The 13,549-nt window shown below is 41.6% G+C and overlaps 1 protein-coding gene across 3 annotated transcripts in view; it reads left to right on the top strand.

Annotated features, from left to right (window-relative positions):
• PRKDC (protein kinase, DNA-activated, catalytic subunit) overlaps nucleotides 1-13,549 on the top strand; it is a 186,211-nt gene that overhangs the window by 157,319 nt on the left and 15,343 nt on the right. For all 3 annotated transcript variants that reach the window (XM_017516405.2, XM_017516404.2, XM_037734203.1), the window contains 5 exons: nucleotides 457-631; nucleotides 2,934-3,127; nucleotides 3,804-3,984; nucleotides 5,382-5,542; nucleotides 8,009-8,220. In XM_017516405.2, coding sequence (XP_017371894.1) covers nucleotides 457-631; nucleotides 2,934-3,127; nucleotides 3,804-3,984; nucleotides 5,382-5,542; nucleotides 8,009-8,220 — 923 coding nt within the window. The remainder of the gene's footprint in view (nucleotides 1-456; nucleotides 632-2,933; nucleotides 3,128-3,803; nucleotides 3,985-5,381; nucleotides 5,543-8,008; nucleotides 8,221-13,549) is intronic.

Genomic DNA, 13,549 nt, shown 5'->3' with positions numbered 1-13,549 from the left:
GCTCTGTTGCCCAGGCTGGTGTACAGTGGTACAATCATAGCTCACTGTAGCCTTGACCTCCCAGGTTCAAGTGATCCTACTACCTTAGTGTCCAGAGTAGCTGGGACTACAGGCACATGCCATGATGCACAGCTAATCTTTTAATTTTCTGTAGAGACAGAGTCTCACTACGTTGCCTGATGTGGTTTCAAACTCCTAGACTCTAGTAGTCCTCTTACCTTGGCCTTCCAAAGTGCTGAGATTACAATCCTGAGCCACAGTACCTGGCCTGAATTGTACTCTTAAAATGTGGATGATATCTCAGTGATAAATTAAAAGACATAACTGATGTGAAAGAAGTGGATTCGCTGCTCTGTGTTGGATTGTATCATCCAAAGGGGGAGGTAGGCCACTTAGAAACTTCTATCACTTCTGTATCCTCATACCACCGCCTCTCTTTTTCTTCTATTAATACAGAACAATTTCTCACTTGCCATGAAACTACTGAAGGAGCTGCATAAAGAGTCAAAAACCAGAGATGATTGGCTGGTGAGCTGGGTGCAGAGCTACTGCCGCCTGAGCCACTGCCGGAGCCGGGCCCAGTGCTGCTCTGAGCAGGTTCTCACTGTGCTGAAAACAGTCTCTTTGTTGGGTAAGTTGACTGCTTTTATCCATATAAATCTCAGAGGGCTGTTTTATATTGTCTTATATATCTTCTTCTTTGTGCTGCATCATGTGGCATTTGGGAGGTAAATCTTTGCAGTAATTTTAGTGAATATAGCAAAGTGAGCCAGAGAATGATAGTTAGAATGATAGTTTGATTATTTTGAGAACTTTATATGTTTGCAGATAAGATGTAAACAAACATGAAAAGCCATTTCCAGACGGACATAGTGGCTCATGCCTGTAATCTCAGCACTTTGGGAGGCCGAGACAGGCAGATCATGAGGTCAAGAGATCAAGAATATTGTGGCCAACGTGGTGAAACCCTGTATCTACTACAAATACAAAAGTTAGCCGGGTGTAGTGGCAGGCACCCGTAGTCCCAACTACCCTGGCGGCTGAGGCAGGAGAATCGCTTGAACCCAGGAGGTAGAAGTTGCAGTGAGCTGAGATTGTGCCATTGCACTCCAGCCTAGGCAACAAGAGTGAAACTTCATCCAAAAAAAAAAAACCAAAAAAACCCACCATTTCCTCCTTAGTTTTCTTTTCAAAATAGTGTAGTCTTTAGGACTACATTAAAGGAAAAACTTTCTTGGGCAGGTTTGGGTCTGTTCCCCAGCTCTATTGCCCCGTGTCCAAGGGTGTGTGCTAGCACTGCAGTCAGACACGATCTAACTAGGTTCCAAGACCAGCTCTTCAGCATCAGCCTCAACAAAGGTGTCTAGAGGAGAAGCACTCTTTATACCCTGATCCCAGAAGCAGACGATTATCCTAACTGGGCATGGTGGCACGCACCCTTAGTCCCAGCTACTGGGGAGGCTGAGGTGGGAAGATGGCTTGAGCTCAGGAGATCGAGATTGCAGTGAGCCATGATTGCACTTGCGAATAGCCACTGTATTCTGGCCTGGGCAACATACTGAGATCCTGTATCTAAAAAAAGAAGAAGAAGAAAATCATCCTGATGATTTTTTGAGGGGAGGAGGAAGAGTTTGCTGATATTAATATTGGTATCCATATACTTATATAATAACAATTATACAGGGTATGGTTATAGTTTGTAACAGCCTTGCATGATAAGCAGGGCCAGTAGTTGTGATCCTGTATCTGAGACAACTCTGGCAGAGAATTGTCAGACCATGGGCAAGGAGGGCATGTGGTTGACCAGGCCTCCTAGTTTCAACATCATTATTGCACCTCTGGACTTGCAGACTTAACCAGCGCTGGTTCAGCCCCTTGCCCAGAACCACACAGTAGAAGCAGAACTAGAACTTTAAATGCAGCAATGTCTGTTGCTTCGTTAGCCATGGGCCACAGTGTCAATTTTAAGATCTACTCTGTATTGTTAGTATAGGTACAAACACATTAGTAGCTATTTTCTATTCTTTTTAATAGAATTAGGTACTTTGAAAAAGTACAGAATGATGATGCTTAAACAAAAAGTTACTCATTAAAGTTCCCAGGTTGGCACGGTGGCTGATGCCTGTAATCCCAGCACTTTGGGAGGCCGAGGCAGGTGGATCATCAGGTCAGGAGATCAAGACTATCCTGGCCAACATGGTGAAATCCTGTCTCTACTAAAATGCAAAAAAATTAGCCAGGCGTGTTGGCGCGCACCTGTAGTCCCAGCTACTGGGGAGGCTGAGGTGGGAGAATTGCTTGAACCTGGGAGGCAGAGGTTGGCAGTGAGCCGATTGCATCACTGCACTGTAGCCTAGCAACAGACCAAGACTCCATTTAAAAAAAAAATAAAAGTTTCCATTGCTTAGCCTCTGTGAACTTTGATACAGTTACTTCTAACAAAGAACATTTTTCATTAATATGTGAGTTCAAGAAATTCCCTAGCCAGTATTTGAGGTCAGTTTCTTGTACTTGCAACATTTATTTTTATTAACTTCTTAATAGAACACAACTTTTAGGCCAAGCACAGTGGCTCACACCTGTAATCTCAACACTTTGGAAGTCTGAGGTGGGCAAATTGCTAGGGCTCAGGAGTTTGAGACCAGCGTGGGCAACATGGCAAAACCCATCTCTAACAAAAATACAAAAAATTAGCCAGGCATGGTGGTGCGAGCCTGTAGTCCGAGCTAATCGGGAGGCTGAGGTGGGAGGATTGCTTGAGCTCGAAAGGCAGAGGTTGTAGTGACCCAAGATCGTGTCACTCCACTGGAGCCTGGGTAAGAGAGCGAGACCCTGTCTCAAAAACAGAAGAAAACTTTTGTAGATAATGAATTTCTTCTTTTTAATTTCACTCATACAAACAAAGTGTTGTTTTTTGTTTTTTAATCCAACAGATGAGAACGACGTATCAAGCTACTTAAACAAAAATATTCTGGCTTTCCGTGATCAGAACATTCTCTTGGGTACAACTTACAGGATCATAGCCAATGCTCTCAGCAGTGAGCCAGCCTGCCTTGCTGAAATCGAGGAGGACAAGGCTAGAACAGTCTTAGAGCTTTCTGGATCCAGTTCAGAGGATTCGGAGAAGGTAATACTGGATGCTAGTGTGCTGTGTGTGTCTTCAGTGTGCAGTCTTCAGGCTACAGGAAAGCTATAATAAGGGTATTGCTTTGTGTTTTTAAAATATATTTGACAATTATGCACAGCCAGTTTTCTTATGTGGAAAATTGGCATACTCTGTACTTCCTGTTTCTTTGAATCATACAGTTTTAATATTAAAACGTGAATTTTAAATTTTTGTTGGATTGATTGGACACTTCTCTTATGACTTTTGTTAATGAAATTTCCCCACCCATCACCATTCAGACATCCCACCAGCTTATGGAACAAATCAGCCTTTTCTGTTTTTTTATTTAATGCCTGCTTTGCTTGGCTTCTTGCCAGTTATTTTGTTTTTTTTTTCAATAACTGTTGTCCTGCTTCACCTCAGTTGTGTGGCCTTGTTTTCTCCCCCTGTGTTGCTCGTGCACCACCTGGCCTGCACTGGGCTTGCTTTCTTGTTTGGCTGTTTGTTACGTGCTGAGGATCTTACTGGAATTGATTGCTCCTTCATAGCCCGGGCAGACTCTTGTTTTTTTCCAGTTCCATAGTTTCAGTGTTATTTTGGAGCTGTTGATCCATTTATGTGTCATGAATCATAAATAGAAAGCAGAGTTCTTTGATAGTTTCAGTCATGCTGATGTGTTGAGGTCTCTGAATTCCAGGTGATTGCAGGTCTGTACCAAAGAGCATTCCAGCACCTCTCTGAGGCTGTGAGGGCGGCTGAGGAGGAGGCCCAGCCTTCCTCCTGGAGCTGTGGGCCTGCAGCTGGGGTGATTGATGCTTACATGACGCTGGCAGATTTCTGCGACCAACAGCTGCGGAAGGAGGAAGAGAATGCAACAGGTGAATTGCAAAATTTTAAAAAACTAGTGTTCCATTATGTCGGCATAAAGTCTTACAAATTTTTCCATACTTTTGGTCTCCTATTTTTTTTTTTTTCAAATTGCAAATTTTTTGAAAATCCTTCTTTTTTTTTTTTTTTTTTGGAGATGTAGTCTTCCTGTAGCCCAGGCTGGAGTGCAGGGGTACGATCTTGACTCACTGCAACCTCCGCCTCCCTGGTCCCAGTTCAAGCAATTCTCCTACCTCAGCCTCCCAAGTAGCTGGGATTATAGGCAGAAGCCATCATGCCCAGCTAATTTTTGTATTTTTCAGTAGAGATGGGGTTTCACCATATTGGGCAATCTAGTCTTGAACTCCTGATCTCGTGATCCGCCCGCCTCGGCCTCCCAGCGTGCTGGGCTTACAGGCGTGAGCCACCGTGCCTGGCTGACAATCCTGTTGTCTTTTTGAGAGACAATAGCAGCTGGGGATAGTGTATCAGGTGAGGCTAGGAGTTCAAGACCAGCCTGGCCAACATTGCGAAACCCCATCTCTACTGAAAATACAGAAAAGTTAGATGGACGTGGTAGTGCATGCCTATCGTCCCAGCTATTCAGGAGGCTGGGGCAGGAGAATTGCTTTAAACCAAGAGGCAGAGGTTGCAGTGAGCCGATGGCACACCACTGCACTCTGGCCTGGGCAACAGCGTGAGACTTCGTCTCAAAACAAGAAAAAAGAGGGCTGGGTGTGGTGGCTCACACCTGTCATCTCAGCACTTTGGAAGGCCAAGGCGGCCAAATCACCTGAGGTTGGGAGTTCAAGACCAGCCTGACCAACACAGAGAAACCCCATCTCTACTGAAAATACAAAATTAGCCAGGCATGGTGGTGCATGCCTGTAATCCCAGCCACTCAGGAAGCGGAGGCTGTAGTAAGCTGAGACTGGGCCATTGCACTCCAGCCTGGGCAGCAAGAGCAAAGCTCCATCTTAAAAAAAAAGAAAAAAAAAGAGAGACAGTGGCATAAGCAATATGATGTACATTTAAATAGAGTCAAGCGGTCTCCTCTTTCCATTTGCTTAATTTATACTTCGATATTTAGCTTGCAGCTTCAATATTACTGGCTCGTGTGGCCTGCTTCATGCACCTGGAATAAATTGAATAACTGCCAGCTGCCCCTTATGTATTCAGCCCAGGATGCAAACTACTTTGTGCCATATGGGCACTCTAATGGAAGGATTTGGCTTCAGGATAGATACAAAACTGTACCTGGTATTTGTTGGTCTAAAGTAGTTAGAAGAGAACAATGACACTACAAAATACGAGCCAAAAAGGGAACATGTTACCATTTGTTAAAGTTCATGGCTTATGGATAAGTGAATATAGTAACCATTGCTTTCTTCTTTGCTGTCCTTCGTAGTTATTGATTCTGCAGAACTGCAGGCGTATCCAGCACTCGTGGTGGAGAAAATGTTGAAAGCTTTAAAATTAAATTCCAATGAAGCCAGATTGAGGTTTCCTAGATTACTTCAGATTATAGAACGGTATCCAGAGGAGACCTTGAGCCTCATGACAAAAGAGGTTGGTGTCTTTATTCTACTTAGCGGTAAGGAACTTTACAGAACTTAAATATATACTTATTTATATCTAAAGGCATTAGTGTGTGCAGTGCCTGTATTACAGCTTTTCCCAGCCAGCAGTGAATTCTGCTACCTTCTGAGGACACAGGTAATTTAAAGCTACATAAATGAGTTTTCACATTTACCCATTTTCCTCTGTGGGTGTTGATAAGAACACTGTGTCTGAACAGGGACCCAGAGAAATGGAGGCAGGGTATGTGGGATAGTGATAGAATCTTGTGTGGAAGCTTGTTGCCCGTGCAGATGAGGCTGTGGTCAGTCACATCTGCTGTGCCCAATGCTCACCTGTCATTTAGCCCAGAGAGAGTGAGCAAGGTTCAGCTTGCATCCCACCTCCCAGGAGCACAGCACGTGCCAGCAGCATGGTGTCCAGATGGGTCTGGGGCATGTGAGCATGAGTGAGGGGTCAGTCTGTAGGTGTGGGAGGAACCCATACCTCTCCATGTGACCTGCCCCTTGGCCCTGCCCAGGGCTGCACTGGCAGCTGCAGTTCTGTCCTTTGGGCCGTCTGTGTGCAGGAGGGCTCCACTGACTTCATCTGTAAAGTGTAGGGCCTCTGAAAGTCTTCATAGTTGACTTGTAGAGATGTGTACCTGGAAGATACGGCCAAGTTTGAGTTGAAATGTAATAGTTCAGAAAGGGTTACATGGTTCGCTCTTTATTAGCTTTGCATGGTGCGTTTTTAAATAATGTTGGTCTCTGGGCTGTGGGGACCCAGTTTGACTTTTAGGGCCCTAACCACTCCCTCCACGTTTTTGTGGATTCTGAATAGTAGACTTTCTCAGTAAATTCAGAAATGCAACATATCTGAGTTTTTCTTCAAGATATGTGAGCAGATAATTAAACAACTTTATTATGATTTTGTTTTTTTTCCAAAATAATATAATATTTATATATAATAAAAACAGCATTTGAATTTGTGAGGACGTAAACTATTAACTCTGTGTTGTCAAGACACCCAGTAGACATGTGCAGTGGAGCTGGTAGCCTCTCTCGTGAGCTTATATGAGCTGTGTGGACTGAGCCGTCCTCACACGCCATGCCTTCCTCAGTGCACACATGCAGTCAGGAAGCCTGCCCACACTTCACACCTCATACTTTATGCCAGCATTCCGAACACATCAAGTTTTAGCTACAGAATTACACCTTAAAAGTGTCAGAGGAAAATGTGAACACGTTTTTAAAATGCTCTTGGAACGAAGAGACCAGAACCAGAATCCATGAAGGAAAATAGTTTGACACTTCTATACAGAAAAAGAAAATACTGTATACGCAATTTAAAAAAATAAATAAAGGGCCAGGCACAATGGCTCAGGCCTGTAATGTCAGCACTATGGGAGACTGAGGCAGGCGGATCATGAGATCAGGAGATCACCAGCCTGGCCAAACATGGTTAAACCCCATCTCTACTAAAAATTCAGAAATTAGCCGGACATGGTGATGGGTGCCTGTAATCCCAGCTACTTGGGAGGCTGAGGCAGGAGAACTGCTTGAACCCAGGAGGTGGAGGTTGCAATGAGCCAAGATTGTGCCACTCTACTCCAGCCTGGGAGACAGAGTGAGACTCCATCTCAAAAACAAAAAAAAAAAAAAAAAAAAAAAAAAAAAAAAAAAAAAAAAAAAAAAAAAAAAAAAAAAAAAACAAAGAAAAAGAAAAATATTTGCAACACATCAAGAAACAGAAAGCTGACATTGACAATCTACAAAATAAATGGTCACAATAGACCAGTAGAAAATGGTGAGAGGAAATGCATGCATGATTGAAGGATGTAAGGCAAATAAACATGGAGTATTCAATTTCACTAATAATGAACGTTGAAAATTTAAATTAGATGTTTTTCACTTCTCAGATTGATAGTGATTTTTAAAGTTGATTATGTCCAGTTTTGGTAAAGACTTCGGAAAATATTCAATCTAATATTTTCAGAAACGAAAATTTGAAAATGTTTATTACAATTTTTAAGGTTCACACTGTAATTTTAGTTCTAGGAATTTATTCTACAGGTATATAGCACAAAGAGTTGTATGTACAGGGATGTCTACTGCAACATTACCTGTGATAGCAAAAAAGTGGAAAAATCCTAAGTATCCATTATAGAGCAGTAGTTAAACAACATGGAATACAGCTGGCAAGAAGAATAAGGTAAAAGACTTTTCTCTACATCTGTCTAAGAACAGCCAGCAGCAGCTGTCTCATGTGGTTCCATTCTTGAACAAAAGGCTGTGCGTGCACCTACACAGAAAGTGCCTGGGAGAGTCCAGTGGTTGCCGCAGCAGAAGACAGCTGAGGGATGGAAGACTGGTTTTATACTTCTGCTGAGTTTTCTTTATGTTGGACATATGTTACTTTTATAACAGACGATGTGAGATGTTTTACTCGGCATTAAGTTTCAGCTCTCTATTTTAGATGTCTTCCATTCCCTGCTGGCAGTTTATCGGCTGGATCAGCCACATGGTGGCCTTACTGGACAAAGACCAAGCCATTGCTGTTCAGCACACCGTGGAAGAAATCACCGATAACTACCCGCAGGCTGTTATTTATCCTTTCATCATAAGCAGCGAAAGCTATTCCTTCAAGGATACTTCTGCTGGTCATAAGAATAAGGAGTTTGTGGCAAGGTAATATTACAGAAAGGTTTATCAAATACTGTAGGTTATAAAAGTGTGGTTAAAGCAAACACGTGGACACTTATGTTTGTTTTCAAATTAATTACAGTTGTCATTGAAGAATAGAAAAATCTTAGCCGTCCCTTTGTTGAATATACCTACCCTGGGTATGTTACTTGTTACAAGATATATCTCCTTTTTAAAATACTTTCATCTTACACTGCTAACAGAACATCCTACTCATATGCTTATCTGTTGCTTGAGATAGACTAGTTGAGATGCTTTTTGAAATCAGCTCCTGAAATTGTCCTGTAATTTAAAATACACAGAAAGACTCCTCCTTTTAATTAGGACTCAGTAGACAGCCTGAAGTGTCCTCCTGTCCACTCCTAAGTGGATTTATGAGTTGAGACTGATAAGCGAGCAATAGCGCCTGTTGCAGGGATGCTTTGTAAATGTGTAGTATTTTAGTAACAGTCTCCATCATGAGGTTTTTTTTTTTTTTTTTAATTATGAGCAGATCTGCCTCATTACTTTGAATGTTTTGATTTCAACAAGATGAACAAGAGTGTCCCCTTTTTAAAAAACATATATTTTTTATTTTTATTTATTTACATATTTATTTTTTGAGACAGAATATTGCTCTGTCAGCCAGGCTGGAGCACAGTGGTGCAATCTTGGCTCACTGCAACTTCCGCTGCCTGGGTTTAAGCAATTCTCCCTGCCTCAGCCTCCCAAATAGCTGGGATTACAAGCATGTGCCACCATGCTCGGCTAATTTTTGTATTTTTAGTAGAGTCGGTTTTGCCACGTTGGCCAGGCTGGTCTCGAACTCCCGACCTCGGGTGTTCTGCCTACCTTGGCCTCCCAAAGTGTTGGGATTACAGGTGTGAGCCACCACACCCAGCCAAGGCCCAGCTTCTGTTGCGGTTGGTGGGTGGTTTGTCTGTGAACACATCCCTGCCTGCCCACCATACCATTTCTCTGAACAGACAATTATCTTAAAAAATGAAAGAAGAGAAAAAGATGTGAAAGACAGTGTGTCAAGAAAGTCACCTTGCTGGGCATGGTGGTTTATGCCTATAATACCAACTATTTGGAGGGCCAAGGCAGGAGAATCACTTGAGACCAAGAGTTTATTACCAGCCTGGGCAACATAGTGAGACCTCATCTCTAAAAAATTAAAATAAAAATAAGCCAGGCATGGTGGTGCATGACTGTACTTCCAACTACTTAGGAGTGTGAGGTGGGAGGATTGCTTGAGTCCAGGTATTCAAGGCTGCAATGAGCTATGACTGAACTTGTAAGTTGCCACTGCACTCCAATCTGGGCAATGTAGTGAAACCCCATTTTTTTAAAAAGTGACCTTTTCTTTCATAACATAACTTCAGAAACGATAAGTTATACCAAAATGTCAACATCAGTTGCAAGATTTGCTTTTATCTAAGAACATCTTTTTCATTTTAATTTTTATGAGTACATAGTAGGTGTCTGTGTTTATGGAATATTTTGATACAGGTATATAATGTGTAACAATCATATCAGGGTAAGTGGAGTATCCATCACTTCAAGCATTTATCATTTCTTTGTGTTACAAATATTCTAGTTATACTCTTTTAGTTAATTTTAAATGTACAATAAAAATTACTTACTGTAGTCATCCTGTTGTACCACCAAATACTAGATCATTTGTACCCATTAATAAATGGGTACAGACCGGGCGCGGTGGCTCACGCCTGTAATCCCAGCACTTTGGGAGGCCAAGGCGGGCAGATCATGAGGTCAAGAGATTGAGACCATCCTGGCCAACATGGTGAAACCCCATCTCTACTAAAAATACAAAAATAATTAGCTGGGCATGGTGGTGTGTGCCTGTAGTCCCAGCTACCCTGGAGGCTGAGGCAGGAGAATTGTTTGAACCCGGGAGGCAGAGGTTGCAGTGAGCCGAGATCGTGCCACTGCACACAAACAAGAAAGCGAGAAAAAAAGCGAGACTCGGGCAAAAAAAAAAAAAAAAAAAAATCAATGGTACAATGGGTAATCAATTAATCAATATTTTTGTACCCATTAATCATCCCCACTTTCCACCTCACCGCCCCATGAGTTCAATTGTTCTCATTTTTAGCTTCTACAAATGAGTAAGAACATGTGAAGTTTGTCTTTCTGTGTCTGACTTATTTCACATAACATAATGTCCTTCAGTTCCATCCACGTTGTTGCAAGTGACAGGATCTCATTCTTTTTTATGGCTGAATAGTACTCCATTGCATATATGTACTGTATTTTCTTTATCCGTTTGTCTGTTGATGGACACTTAGTTTGCTTCCAAATCTTGGCTGTTTTGAATAGTGCTACAATAAACATGGGAATGCAGCTATCTCTGACATACTGATTTCCTTTCTTTTGGGTGTGTACCCAGCAGTGGGATTCCTGGATCATATGACAGTTCTAGTTTTAGTTTTTTTTAGGAATCTCCATATTGTTCTTCTTAGTGCTTGTATTAGTTTACATTTCCACCAACAGTATTCAAGGGTTCCTCTCTCCACATCCTTGCCAGCGTTCATTATTGCTGGGGGTGAGAAGTTACCTCCTTGTGATTTTTTTTTTTTTTTTTGAGACGGAGTTTCGCTCTTGTTACCCAGGCTGGAGAGCAGTGGCGCGGTCTCGGCTCACCGCAACCTCCGCCTCCTGGGTTCAGGCAATTCTCCTGCCTCAACCTCCTGAGTAGCTGGGATTACAGGCACGCGCCACCATGCCCAGCTAACGTTTTTTGTATTTTTAGTAGAGACGGGGTTTCACCATGTTGACCAGGATGGTCTCGATCTCTTGACCTCGTGATCCACCCGCCTCGGCCTCCCAAAGTGCTGGGATTACAGGCTTGAGCCACCGCGCCCGGCCCACCTCCTTGTGATTTTAATTTGTATTTCTCTGATGATAATTGATGTGGAACATGTTTTTATAAACCTGTTTGCTATTTGTATATTTTCTTTTGAAAAATGTCTGTTCAGATCTTTTGCCCCAATTTAAAATGAGATTAGATTTTTTTTTCCTATTGAGTTTTTTGAGCTTGTTATATATTTTGGTTATTAATCCCTTGTCAGATAGGTAGTAGTATTCAAATGTTTTCTCCCATTCTGTGGGTTGTCTCTTCACTTTATTGATTGTTTCCTTTGCTGTGTAGAAGCTTTTTGACTTATTGTGATCCCCTTTGTCCATTTGTGCTTTGGTTGCATGTGCCTGTGGGGTATTACTCAAGAAATCTTTGTGCCCAGATCTATGTCCTGGCGAGTTTCCTGTTGTTGTTTTTGTAGTTTCATAGCTTGAGATCTTAGATTTAAGCCTTTAATCCACTTTGATTTGACTTTTGTATGTGGCGAGAGATAGGGGCCTAGTTTCATTCTTCTGCATATGGATACCCAATTTTCCCAAGATCATTTATTGAAGACTCCTAGTTTTATTCTGCATATGGATACCCAGTTTTTCCAAGATCATTTATTGAAGACTGTCCTTTCCCCTTATGTATGTTCTTCGCACCTTTGTCAAAAAATTGGTTCATTGAAGGTTTGTGAATTTATTTCTGGGTTCTCTATTCTATTCCATTGGCTTACGTGTCTGTTTTTATGCCAGTGCCATGCTGTTTGGGTTACTATAACTCTGTAATATAATTTAAAGTTAGATAATGTGATTGTGCCAGTTTTATTCTTTTTGCTCAGGGTGGCTTTGGCCATTCTGGTTTTTTTGTGGTTCCATACAAATTTTGGGATTATTTTTTCTATGTCTGTAAAGAATGTCATTGGTCTTTGGTAAGGATTGTGTTGAATCTATAGATTGCTTTGGGTAGTATGGACATATTAATAGTATTGATTCTTCCCATCCATAAACATGAAGTTACTTTGCATATTTTTGAGTCCTTCAATTTCTTTCATTAATGTTTTATAGTTTTCATTGTAGAGGTCTTTCATTTCTTTGGCTAAATTTATTCCTAAGTATTTTTATTTGTTGCTATTTTAAATAGAATTATTATTATTATTATTATTATTATTATTTGAGATGGAGTCTTGCTTTCTTGCCAGGCTGGAGTACAGTAGCACAATCTTGGCTCACTGCAACCTCTATCTCCCAGGTTCAAGCGATTCCCCTGCCTCAGCATCCTGAGTAGCTGGGACTACAGGCATGTGCCACCAAGCCCGGCTAATTTTTTTTGTTTTAGTAGAGATGAGGTTTCACCATGGCCAGGATTATCTCGGTCTCCTGACCTCGTGATCCGCCTGCCTTGGCCTCCCAAAGTGCTGGTATTACAGGCATGAGCCACCGCGCCTGGCCGATAGAATTACTTTTATGATTTTTTTTTTTCAGGCTGTTCACTGTTGGCATATAGAAATACTACAGATTTTTGTATGTTAATTTTTGTATTCTGCAACTTGACTGAATTTATCAGTTCTGATGGTGTTTTTGGTGGAGTCTTTAGGTGTCTCCAAATAAGAGATTGTGTTATTTGCAAGCAAGGATAATTTGACTTCTTCCTTTCTAATAAAGATACCCTTTATTTCTTTCTCTTGTCAGCTTGCTCTAGCTAAGACTCCCATTAGTATGTGGAATAAAAGTGGTCATCCTTATCATGTTCCAGATCTTAGAGAAAAAAGGCTTTCATTTTTTTTTGAGACGAAGTCTCCCTCTGTCACCTAGGCTAGAGGGCAGGGGTGCGATCTCTGCTCACTGCAAGCTCCGCCTCCTGGGTTCAAGCAATTTTCCTGCCTCAGTCTCCTTAGAAGCTGGGATTACAGGTGTGCGCCACTATACCCAGCTAATTTTATGTTTTTAGTAGGGACGGGGTTTCACCATGTTGGCCAGGATGATCTCGATCTCTTGATCTAATGATCTGCCTGCCTCGGTCTCCCAAACTGCTGGGACCACAGGCGTGAACCACTGTACCCGGCTGGCTTTCAGTTTTTCACTGTTGGGTATGATACTAACTGTGGGTGTGTAGTATATGGGCTTTTATTGTGTTGAGGTATGTTCCTTCTATACCCAGTTTTTTTTGAGAGTTTTTATCATGAAGGGACGTTGAATTTTATCAAATTTTTTTCAACATCAGTTAAAATGATCAATGGTTTTTATCCTTTATTCTGTTGATAAAGCATATCACATTGATTGATTTGTGTATGTTGATCCATCCTTGCATTTCTAGAATAGATCCCACTTGGTCATGATGAATAATCTTTTTAATATCTTGTTAAATTTGGTTTGCAAGTATTTTGTTGAGGATTTTTGCATTAATGTTCATCAGGGATATTGGCCTACAGTCCGTCCTCCTTCCCTTCCTTTTTTTTTTTTTTTTTTT

This window comes from Cebus imitator, unplaced genomic scaffold (genome assembly GCF_001604975.1).
Source record: "Cebus imitator isolate Cc_AM_T3 unplaced genomic scaffold, Cebus_imitator-1.0 Scaffold584, whole genome shotgun sequence".
Lineage (NCBI taxonomy): Eukaryota > Metazoa > Chordata > Mammalia > Primates > Cebidae > Cebus > Cebus imitator.
The sequence above is the reverse complement of the archived record's forward strand: the minus strand, read 5'-3'. Positions and strand labels throughout refer to the sequence as shown.